This window comes from Piliocolobus tephrosceles, chromosome Y (genome assembly GCF_002776525.5).
Source record: "Piliocolobus tephrosceles isolate RC106 chromosome Y, ASM277652v3, whole genome shotgun sequence".
In the NCBI taxonomy this organism is placed as follows: Eukaryota; Metazoa; Chordata; class Mammalia; order Primates; family Cercopithecidae; genus Piliocolobus; species Piliocolobus tephrosceles.
In genome coordinates this window covers 13849420-13861666 of record NC_045456.1, presented here as the reverse complement: position 1 = coordinate 13861666, position 12247 = coordinate 13849420, and the positions used below count along the sequence as shown (strand labels likewise).

The 12247-nt window shown below is 46.3% G+C and overlaps 1 protein-coding gene across 1 annotated transcript in view; it reads left to right on the top strand.

Annotated features, from left to right (window-relative positions):
- The window catches only part of SHROOM2 (shroom family member 2), an 18028-nt gene extending 12389 nt beyond the window's left edge, over positions 1-5639 (top strand). Inside the window, exons 4-5 of the mRNA XM_026449820.1 lie at positions 798-1067; positions 2869-5639. Coding sequence (XP_026305605.1) covers positions 798-1067; positions 2869-3135 — 537 coding nt within the window. The 3' untranslated portion in view covers positions 3136-5639. The remainder of the gene's footprint in view (positions 1-797; positions 1068-2868) is intronic.
- Positions 5640-12247: the final 6608 nt, after the last annotated feature.

The window sequence follows — 12247 nt, the reverse complement described above, 5'->3', positions numbered from 1 at the left end:
TTTCTTTTTTTTTTTTTTTTTTTGTCTTTAGCAATTAAACTTTTCATTGTTAAGCCAGGCTGGTGGCTCACACCTGTAATCCCCAGCACTTTGGGAGGCCAAGGTGGGTGGATCACCTGAGGTCAGGAGTTCAAGACCAGCCTGGCCAACATGGTGAAACCCTGTCTCTACTAAAAATACTAAAATTAGCCAGGCGTGGTGGTGCACGCCTGTAATCCTATCTACTCAGGAGGCTGAGGCACGAGAATCACTTGAACCCAGAAGGCCATTGCACTCCAGCCTGGGTGACAGAGCAAGACCCTGTCTCAAAAAACAAAAATTAAATAAAAATAATTGCTAGTGACAATAATTATATGTATAGGACACTTACTAGTCATGGAATTCGGTGCTGGACATAAGACTCAATACTTCCTGTCTATGTGAGTCTTTAAATGAGAAAATTCCAAAGGACAGAATACATAGGTCTGTGACTCCTTCCAAAGATACGGGTTAAAACTGCATCTACCGCGATGAGCATCAGGGCCACAACTCCAGTGTTCTCTAATAGGGCATGAACAGAACGAGAACAGGTTTATTTTGTTTTATTTTTAAATGCCGATAGTATCATTAGGAGTCATTCTTCTTTCCCTTAGTCATATAAATCCCCTATTATTTGATGATGCAAAAGTGAGCTTTCACGCAGGTCAGCTGCACTCTTCACATAGGTGCACCAAGGTGGCAGTGAGCAGTGTGGCCGGGGTAGGGGCCGGCCTAACTAGTGTCTCCGTGTTCCCTTGCCATCCCATGCCCAACAGCAGGAGCTCATCGAGAGCATCAGCCGCAAGCTGCAGGTGCTTCGGGAAGCCCGCGAGAGCCTGCTGGAGGACGTGCAGGCCAACACTGTGCTGGGGGCCGAGGTAGAGGCCATCGTGAAAGGCGTCTGCAAGCCCAGCGAGTTTGACAAGTTCCGGATGTTCATTGGAGACCTGGACAAAGTGGTGAACCTCCTGCTGTCACTGTCAGGCCGCCTGGCCCGGGTGGAGAATGCCCTCAATAATTTGGACGACAGCGCTTCTCCTGGTGATCGGGTAAATACAGATGCGTCTGACTTGGAAGTGGGGGATGGTCTCGTGAGAAGGCTGTTTTTCGAGTGTTGTGAAAGTCAGCTCCTTGGAGCCTAGCATAGCTTCCACATGGCCTGTCCACCTCCTCCTGCAGACCTTGTCAAGACAGTGCACACGCTATACCCTCTCCTTCCTTTTATATTTCTTTAGTTATTTGTTTGTTTTTGTTTGTTTGTTTGTTTGTTTGTGACAGGGTCTCATTCTGTCGCCGAGGCCGGAGTGCAGTGGTGTGATCTCGGCTCACTGCAGCCTCTGCCTCCTGAGGTTCAAGAGATTCTCCTACCTCAGATTCCCAGGTAGCTGAGCTCACAGGTGCATGCCACCATGCCCGGCTAATTTTGTATTTTTTTGGTAGAGACATGATTTCACCATGTTGGCCAGGCTGGTCTGGAACTCCTGAGCTCAAGTGATTCGCCTACCTCAGTCTCCCAAAGTGCTGGGATTACAGGTGTGCGCAACCGTGCCCGGCCTCCTTCCTTTTAATTGAGGGGAAAAGGTGCTTATCAGATGCAGGGAGTTGAACTGTCATTGGACTGCAGGGCTGTGGGATCTTCCCAAAGAACTGTTACCTCTTTTTGACATATTTTCAGATATTCCTATTGACTCTTACTGCTAATCGTCTCTTCTTAGAAAAATCATGTTGTTGTTTTTTTTTTAACTTTTCTTTTACCATGTATAAGTCTGTAACAGACATACCTGCCTGGTGACGATCGTAAGTACTCAGTGATAGCTATTTTCTTGTGGTTGTTGTAGCTGTGGTTTAACAAGAGGGCATATATCAGTCTCGAAGGAACCAGACAGTGCACCTGACTTTTCTCCTGTTCCTGAGGCGTGCAGCTCTCAAGGCGTTTCTCAGTGGGTCTGTCTTTTCGTCCTTTCACATGTGAACCAAGGGAAATAATAGCTGCCTTGTTGGCTTTTACCTCATAGGCCAAATATCAATAAAACAGCTAGTTTTGTTTGCACAGAACAGGACTTCAGAATGTTCATCTGTATCATGAATAAAACATCTTAACCTCTCTCAGAAGGGGAGCAGAAGCAGCACCTCTCCCCTTTCTCCAGATGAGGGTGATTTGGGCCACGCAGAACGCTGTCCTGGAGCTGGGCTTGGAGACGGTGCCCTTCTACACTCAGCCGAATGCTTAGTTACTGTGTCGTGGAACTAGCTAGGTCAGGGTGGCACCGTGCCCGAGGCGGCTGCTGGCCAACACCTGTGCACAGCACTGCGTCTTCACCCTCGGGCTTCCTTGTATGCAGACATGCTCTGCAGGCTCGAGGGCTTCTCCTCCTTCTGCCAGGAGCGTTTAACAAGCCTGCCCTGAATTCCTCTCCAGTCCTCCCATGTGACCAGCTGTCCCACGGTGTTCCCATGGAGCGGACCTTGATACCAGGAGGGCCCCGCAGTCCTTTGCCCTTTGCAGCATCTCAGAATTCTGTCATTGTGAGTCCCTTGGTGACTCTTCTGCTCACCATTCAAGGCAGGTGGGAGAGAGGCAGGCTCAGACAGCAAGAGGACACCCAGAGAGGCCTGTGGGCGGCTTCTGGGGGCCTCAGGCTGGCCCGCTGCAGCCATGAGACACGTGCCCCCGGGCCCTGGGCCCTGGGCCCTGGGTTTGTCTCTGTGGACCCCATCGGATCTCTGGTGGCATCAGGGTTTCCATCAATAAGTTGTGGGACCAGCCCACAAGTTGCCAGTGTCTTCAAGGGTTGGCCAGTGCCCCGGCTTTCATCCTGGTCCTCAACAGGCTTGTTTGTCTGTCAACAGCAATCACTGCTTGAGAAGCAGAGAGTCCTGATCCAGCAGCACGAGGACGCCAAGGAGCTCAAGGAGAACCTGGACCGCCGCGAGCGCATCGTCTTTGACATTTTGGCCAACTATCTGAGCGAGGAGAGCCTCGCGGACTATGAGCACTTCGTGAAGATGAAGTCGGCCCTCATCATCGAGCAGCGGGAGCTGGAAGATAAAATCCACCTTGGTGAAGAGCAGCTGAAGTGCTTGTTCGACAGCCTTCAGCCTGAAAGGGGCAAATAAGAGACCAGTCCCCCGTGGAGGAGGGGCACGGGGCTCCGAGCTCCAGCTCCGTTCCCAAGGATACTCGTGAAGACCCCGCCGGTGTTCATGCCCTGGAAAGAGACTTCTCCCATAGCAAAGAGGCTGTTAGAAAAGCAATAACTTTTGTGTTTGTGTGGGATGATTTATTTAATTTTGTAGTTTCCCTTTTGATTGCTGAGAGCCATTTTCCTTTACACATAACTACATCTGGCACTAGGCTCTGCCGGATGTGAGTTTCCACTGCAGGGGCTGTGGGCTGGGCCTGTGGTGCATGCTGAGTGGTCACTGTCAGTGGGAAACCCGTTGTTCCTCCCGTCTTCAGATGCTGAGCCAACTGCTTGGACAGCGGCCAGCACGTCATGACGTGCATGAGAGGGGGACCCTGGTGCTCATCTTCTCTTGTGATTCATCCAGGCATGGGCTGCCAGGTTTTGTCCCTGCTCGTTCAACAGTGTGAGCATTTGTCTCTGTTATCTAATGATGTTCTCTGACCCAGCAGAAGTCATCATCATGATGATGATAATTTATTAACTTTTTGGAAAGGTGAATAGTTTCCTAATGGTTAAAAACCAACTGTGAAAGGAACAACCTGTGTGGTTAGGTTCACTCATTCTAAGATTAAATTGCCACTTAAAGAAATAACGTGCATGCTTTAAAAAACACAGTCACACATCAAGCAGGCAAATAGCTTTAGTCCTTCTCACCTAACATCACAGTTTTTCTGCAAAGTAAAATTTTTTGGTTAAGAGTGTGTCCAGTAGTAATGTGCTTGTTAGCTGTTCCTCAAGACCAACAGAATATTTTTTCAATTGCTTTCCCCCCATGTATTTTGTATGCATATGGTTGTCCATCATAATTGGCTACTTTTCCATTGTTTCCTCCTTAAATCATTTAGCGTGGCATGAGGGCCACATTCCATGTACGGGAAGACCCCTTCCCCTGGCTCTTCAGAGATCCCATGGACTACACAACTCCTGAGCTTGATCTTTTTCTGCCATGAAGTTTAAAGATTCTATGCCCATTTCCTTGATTGAAATGGCAGGATTCTAAAGAGAGCCTGGTTTATTAAAAGAAAACACTGTCATGCTGTCAGTTTCCAATTGACAAGTCACAGACTGGGAGAAAATATTTGCAAATCATGTATCTGACAAAAGGTTTGCGTCCAGGATGTACAAAGAACTCTCAAACTGGATAGTAAGAAAACAAACAGCCCAAGTGAAAAGCAGGCAAAAGACTCGAATAGACACTTCACCAAAGAGCATACACGCGTGTGCAACAAGCACACGAAAAGACGTTCAGCCGCCGGTGGCTTGGTTATAATTTATAACTTACTTATTTTTATCTAATAATTGTAGATTCAGTGTATTTCTTCAAAAACTGTTTAATTAAATGCATGTTAATGGTGAGTGAATCCCTTGGGTGACTTCGTGTTTAGGCCGTATTAGGGCATTTGTTGGATCAACGGATCATTTTAATCCTGACTTCCCCTTATTCCCATAAAAGATGTTTTCCAGTGGAATGGAGATTTCATTTTGTCAGCAGCAGTGACCACAGCCTTACCAAAGCAGACACGTGCGCGTGCACAGACGCACACACACAGATGTCTTAAAAGACTGGAATCCACACTGCCTGAGCCAGAGGGGCCGTGTTGGCGGTAATGCCTTCTATAGAGCCAAGTCCAAACTGGCAAGCTCGATGCAGGCAATAAACAGCTTTTTTGGCAGCCTACCAATGCCAGAAGGATAAATGTCTTTCCAAAAGTGTGTATTCCTGTTCAATTAAGCTCTTGCTAACTTGAAAACTCCCTGTTCTGCCAGCCAAGCTCCCTCCTCCTCTCCAGCTGGTGGTCACTCGCTGTGAATGTTGGTCAGTCTGAAAAGGTGAAGCTAGCTGTGCACTTAGCCCCATCTTTCTCCCTCAGGGAGAGGACCCAAGGAATTTCAGAGAATTTTGTTTGACAGAGCTTTTACCTGTTATTCTTTGCCCTCAAAACCACTATATTGGTGATTTTGAGAGCTGTGTAAAATGTGAATAATCCAATTAGTGTGTCTGTACTCAGCCTTTTGATGTCTTTTTAGGACTTTCTCTTCTACATAGCAATACATAGTGCTCGCGTATCCTTGTAGCAAAGCACATCGAGTCAGCTGTCCTGTCAGTTCCCCTGTTTGCCTCTGAAACGTCTGGTTAGTGGGGACCCAAAGATTCTAGTGAGTCAACATCCATAACTGTGTTATCTAGTTGTATTATTCATAGAAAAGCAATCTGGTGCTAATGTTGGCCCTGGTGTTCTTGGGTGGCAGCTGCTCCTTCCCCCTCTTGTAGCGTGGCTGTGGAGGGCTCTGCCTATGGGAGGTGGCCTGTGGCTTATATCCTTCAGTCCACCGCGGCAAATGTGTGTAGATTTCATGCTCGACGCTTACCACTCACCTATCAACAGATCATCCCGCTTGACTGTAACAAAATAAAGTGTCTCTTCAAGTGAATGGAGCATGTCTTTGATTTACCTACCTTACAGCTTTTGTAAAAAAAGAATATCCTCACCATATGTCAGATCCTTAAGCCATCTGAGTAAACTGTGGGCTCGATTATATGTGTGTAATTTATTTACACTAGTCGGTTTGTAGTAAAGAAACAGGGACCAGGTCGCATCAGTTAGCTGGTGCCCCAGTAATGCCGTGTAACAAATTATAAAATGTCAGCAATAATCTGCAACAAAGTATTGACTTAGCTCATGAATTTGTAGATGAGCTAATTTGGCCCGGACTCTGTGCTGTGTGCCTCTCCTCTTCCTTGTGGGACCAGCAGTGTGGCTAAATGTGTTCGTGGCAGGGGCACAAGACAATACACCCTGTCACAAAGGGGCTTCTCCTGGCTTTGTCCTGTCATACCTGCTAACCTTCTTCTGGCAAAGCATGTTTCCTGGCCAACCCTGGCATCAAAGGGTGTGGAACAGGCTCCACCTCTTTAGTGGAGGAACCACCAATTCACATGGCAGACTGTGGACACAGGGAGGGATGAAGAATTGAGGCTTTCCATGGGCTCCGTCTCGCCCGCCCCCTAATGTCTACTGATACGGGGTGGCACCAAAGCAGCTGGGACCACGGAGTCAAGTTGCCTGGAGCAAAGCCACCTAGGTCACTTCTTAGTTGTGTGGCCACAGCAAGTAACCCAGCCTCTGTGAGCCCCAGCTTCCTCTCTCATAATTGGAGATGGGCTGCTGTGAGGTCAAATGAGTTGATAAATGTTCATGTGCTTAGACGCCGTGCTTGGTTCACAGCACGGCTGCATGAGCTCTGAATTACAGCTCTCATCCTGTTGTGCACCTGGAGGAAACACTGTCTCTGCAGTCAGAATAGATCCCCCTGCCACAGTCAGAATAGATCCGCCTGCCAGAACCACCCGAGAGATAGATACGGTTGATTTCTTTTAATTGGTAGGATTAGAAATGTTTCTGCTAGGGAGCAGATTTGTGAGACCTGAAGGTTAGGCATCAGGGTTATGGGAAAACATTTAGGAAAAAAGACGCAGTCTTGTTCTGTCTGTAGCCCAGACTGGAGTGCCATGGTGTGACCATGACTCACTGCAACCTCCAACTCCAGGGCTCAAGTGATCCTCCCACCTCAGCCTCCCAAGTAGCTGGGACTACAGGCACACTCTCTACCACACTGGCTAATTTTTTATTTTTGCAGAGACAGCATCTTGCTATGTTCCCCAGTCTGGCCTCAAACCCCTGGCCTCAAACCGTGCTCCTGTCATGGCCTCCCAAAGTGCTGGGACTGCAGATATAAGTCACTGCACTCAGCCCAGTGTTGGGTTTATATGTGTTTTCTTGTGTTTGTTTAAACTCCCTTTCTGTCTATGACTGTCAGATTTTTTTCTTTTTCTTTTTCTTTTTCGAGGTGGGAGGATCACTTGAGCCCTTGAGATGGAGTCTCGCTCTGTCACCCAGGCTGGAGTGCAGTGGCATGATCTCAGCTCACTGCAACATTCACCTCCCGGGTTCAAGCGATTCTGGTGCCTCAGTCTCCCAAGTACCTGGGATTACAGGTGTCCACCACTATGCTCAGCTAATTTTTGTATTTTTAGTAGAGATGGGATTTCACCATGTTGGCCAGGCTGGTCTTGAACTCCTGACCGCAAGTGATCCACCCAGTTTGACCTCCCAAAGTGCTGGGATTACAGGCGTGAACCACCGTGCCTGGCCTTATGATGGTCATATCTTAATTTATATGTTTAACCTCTCGTTAAACTTTGGGCTATAAAGTAGAGCAGGTTCTGTGATTCTTTCTAATGTTTTCTAATAGTCAAAAAGTGGAAACAGCTCCGATGTTCATCAGTAGGAGAATAAATAATGATACTACTATGTACAATAGAATCCTGCTCAGAAATACAAAGGCATGAAATACTGAAACACACAAAATATAAGAATGCATCTAAGAAACACCGTGCCAAGTGGGAGACAGCTGAGGTAAGAAGAGTGCCTGCAGCAGGACTTTGTTTATGTGAGGTTCTAGAGTTGGCCAAATTATCTGTGGTAGAAAATATCAAAGTCATAGTTGTCTCCAGAGGGGGAGGTGGGCACAGGGTACTTGGGGTGAAGTTCATGTTCTGCAACTGGATAGGGGCATGGGTTACTCAGGTGTTGGCTTTTGTCAAAATCCAGCCATCATACACTTAAGATTTGTGCATTTTATGAAAAAAGGAAAAAAATAAATATTGAACTGCACTTCATGCTATGCAGGCTGATGTGTTTAGGGAAGAATATACTGATGTCTGCAATTTGCTTTGAAATGCATAAAAAAATAAGATGGGTGAATGGGTGGGGAGAGATGAATGGGTGTATTGATATGTGATAGGCACAGTAAAACACTAATGGCAGAAAGTTCGTGGTGAGTATACAGGTGTTTACTGTAAAATCCTTTCAACTTTGCTGTCTGAAAATGTTCATAATCAAATACTGGGAGAAAATATGCATCTCACCCAACATAGCCTTCCTAAGAGCCTTCCAGATGATCTGTCTGCTCTTAGGTATTCACAGAAAAGATGCAAAAGCCATTTCCTGGGCATATAGTTCACTTATTCTCTTGTTGATGTATTCATACAAATATAGTTATTAATATTCTTTCTTTCTCTGTTTACCAGAAAATTATAATACGGTGTATTTGTTTGTTCTTGCATTGCCATAAAGAACTACCTGAGACTGGGTAATCCATAAAGAAAAGAGATTTAATTGGCTCACAGTTCCACAGGCTGTGCAGGAAGCATGGCTGGGGAGGCCTCAGGAAACTTACAGCAGAAGGTGAAGAAGAAGGAGTCACGTCTCACTAGGTTGGAGCAGGAGGGAGAGAGAGAAGGGGGAGGTGCTACACACATTTAAACAACCAGATCTCATGAGAACTACCATGACAACAGCAAGAGGGGAATCCATTCCCATGATCGAGTCACCTCCCACCAGGCCCCTCCTCCAACATTGGGGGTTACAATTCAACGTGAGAATTGGGCAGTGACACAAATCCGAACCATATCATTCTGCCCCTGGCCCCTCCCAAATCATGTCCTTCTCACATTGCAAAGTACGATCATCCCTTCTCAACAGTTCCCCGGTGTTAACTCATTCCAGAATTAATTCTAAAGTCCACAGTCCAGAGTCTCATCTGAGAGAAGGCAAGTCCCTTCCACCAAAGAGCCTGTAAAATGAAAAACAAGTTACCTCCAACATTCAGTGGGGGTACAGGTATTGGATAAATAATCCCAATCCAAAGTGAAGAAACCTGCCAAAACAAAGGGGCCCCTTTGGCCCCATGCAAGTCCAAAACCCAACACGGCAGTCATTAAATCTTAAAGCTCCAAAATAATCTCCTTTGACTCCATGTCTCACATCTAGGCCATAGTGATGCAAGAGGTGGGTTCCCAAGGCCTTGAGTAGCTCTGCTCCTGTGGCTCTGCAGGGCTCAACCCCCATGGTTGCTCTCAAGGGCTGGCGTTGAGTGCCTATGGCGTTTGTAGGTGCATGGTGCAAGCTGTCAGTGGATCTACCATTCTGGTGTCTGGAGGACAGTGGCCCTCTTCACAGCTCCACTAGGCAGTACCCCATTGGGGACTCTGTGTGGGGGCTCCAACCCTACATTTTCCCTCTGCACTACCCTAGCAGAGGTTCTCCATGAGGGCTCTGCCCCTGCAGCAGACTTCTGCCTGGACTTCCAGGCCTTTCCATACATCCCCTGAAATCTAGGCAGCAGCTCCCAAGCCTCAACTGTTGCCCACTGCACACCTGCAGGCTTAACACCATGTGGAAACTGTCAAGGCTTATGGCTACCACCCTCTGGAGCAGTGGCCTGAGACATATCTGGGGCCCTTTTAGCCAAGGCTGGAGCTAGAGCAGCTGGGACACAGGGAGCAGTGTCCTGAAAATATGCAGGGCAGTGGGAGCCCTGGGTCTGGCCCACAAAACCATTTTTCCCTCCTAGGCCTCTGGGCCAATAATGGGAGGGGCTGCCGTGAAAGTCTCTGAAATGCCTTGGACGGATTTTCCCCCATTGTCATGGCTATTAACATTCAGCTCCTCTCATGTGAATTTCTGCAGCCAGCTTGAATTCTCCCCGGAAAATGAGTTTTTCTTTTTTACCACATGGTCAGGATGCAAATTTGCTAAACTTTTATGCTCTGCTTCCCTTTTAAATGTAAGTTCCAGTTTCAGATCATCTCTCTGCCCATGCATATGACCATGCTGTTAGAAATAGCCAGGTTACATCTTGAACACTTTGCTGCTTAGAAATTTATTCTGCCAGATACCCTAAATCATTTCTCTCAAGTTCAATGTTCCACAGATCTCCAGGGCAGAAGCATAATGCCTCCAACTTCTTTGCTAGCACATAACAAAAGTGACCTTTGCTTCAGTTCCCAATAAGTTCCTCATCTCCATCTGAGACAACCTCAGCTTGGACTTCATTGTCTGTATCACTGTTGGCATTTTGCTCACAACAATTTAACAAGTCTCTAGGAAGTTCCAACCCTTCCCTCATTTTCCCGTCTTCTAAGCCCTCCAAACTGTTCCAACCTCTGCCTGTTACTCAGTTCCAAAGCTGCTTCCACATTTTCAGGTATCTTTATGTCAATACCCCATTCCTGGGGTGTTGATACAATTCTGTATTAATTCATTCTCTCATTGCTGTAAAGAACTACCAGAGACTGGGTAATTTATAAAGAAAAGAGGTCTAATTGGCTCACAGTTCCACTGGCTGTACAGGAAGCATGGCTGGGGAAGCCTCAGGAAACTTACAATCATGGCAGAAGGCAAAGGGGAAGCAGGCATGTCTTACATGGCCAGAGAAGGAGGAAGAAAAGAGAAGGGGGAGGTGCTACACACTTTTAAACAACCACATCTCCTGAGAATTCGCTATTATGAGAACAGCAAGGGAGAAATCCACCCCCATGATCCAGTCACCTCCCACCAGGCCCCTGTTCCAACACTGGGTATAACAATTTGACATGAGATTTGGGTGGGGACACAAATCCAAACCATATCATAAAGTGTGCATGAAGGACCTCAAAGGGATGTTAAAACATTTATTTGTTATACATGTGCATCAGGCAAACAGGAAGTTTTTTTTACAAATCCCTGTATATGCTCTTACCCCTTAAAACACTATTTGATGTGTAGTGTCATCCAAGTTTCATGTCAGGGTTCGAAGTTAATATAATCACTGCTTGCTTTGCTGAGTTGCTTTAACATTTCTGGATATCATCTTTCTGTGTGTAGAGTGTATACCCAAGTGCCTCTGCACACATTTGTTTTTTCTCAAATATTTGTTGAGGGTATCCTCAAACACCTGTGCTCTTTGGCTGTTGGATCTTTGCTCTGAAGACAGGAAAAGGAGTGCTGAGACAGCAGATGTGACTGGAATGCCAGGAGCCTCACCTGGCTCAGAAGAAGCCCCGAAGGGCAGCAGCGTCCTTGATGTGGTGAGCTGAAAGCCAGCGCTTCCTAAAGGTCTGTGGCCCCTGGATGGATGAGTTCCCTTGGCATCTTGCTATCTTTGTGATCCATTTCAGTCAAAGATGTGTGAAAAGCATTCACACATTCAGTTGTAACGTGCCCTGCTGTCACTAAACCTCATACCATCAATTTTATAAAGCTCTTTTAGTGAGACCAGCCTTGCAGCAATCGCTCTATATTTGGGAAAGCAAAGATGGATATTACCACAAAACTGCCCCATTCAAGAGTTTTTTTACCTACATGATAATTTTGCCTTCTCCCTGTGTTCTCTCTTTTCATAGGATTTCACCTACATATCTGTGCATGTGTGTGTGTGTGTGTGTGTGTGTGTGTGTGTATATATTATTATTTTTTTTTTTTTTTTCTTTGAGACAGGACCTCACTCTGTTGCCTAGGCTGGAATGCAGTGGCACAATCACAGCTCACTGCAGCCTTGATCTCTCTAGGTTCAGGCAATCCTCCCATCTCTGCCTCCCAAGTAGCTGTGACTACAGGCGTGCGCACCCTCACCTGGCTAATTTTTCTGTTTTTTTTTTTGTAGAGATGGAGTTTCATTATGTTGTCCAGACTGGTCTCGAACTCCTGGGTTCAAACGATCCTCCCAAAGTACCGGGATTACAGGTGTGAGCCACCCTGCCCAGCCTACACATTACTTTTGCTTTTGAAAAAGAAAGTTAAGCCAACGAGAACTGGGTGTTGAAAGGATCCAGAGCTTAAGATGTACACACTGAGATCCCCAGCCTGGTAGTAGAGACTCCATCGTAAGCCTGGAGTGTTTCTCCACTGACTTGACACAAGTACATCCAGCTGCTCTATCTCAATGGCCAGTTGATTTACAGCAAACACGTCCTGTGAAGGGATTTTTAGACACTTTTGCTCTATTGCAGTTCATTGTGTAGGCATTTAAAAAGAGCTCAAGAATATGTAGGAAAAAATGCTTCTAAAAATTCTTTGTTTTCTATGGCATTTCCTAAGTTTTAAACTTTAAACTTTTTCTTCAGAGAGGAATTTATTTTTATGTGAGTGACACTTGATTACTCAGTGGGATACACTTAAACAACTAAACATTCTACCAGAAGACTGACATCCTTGTTC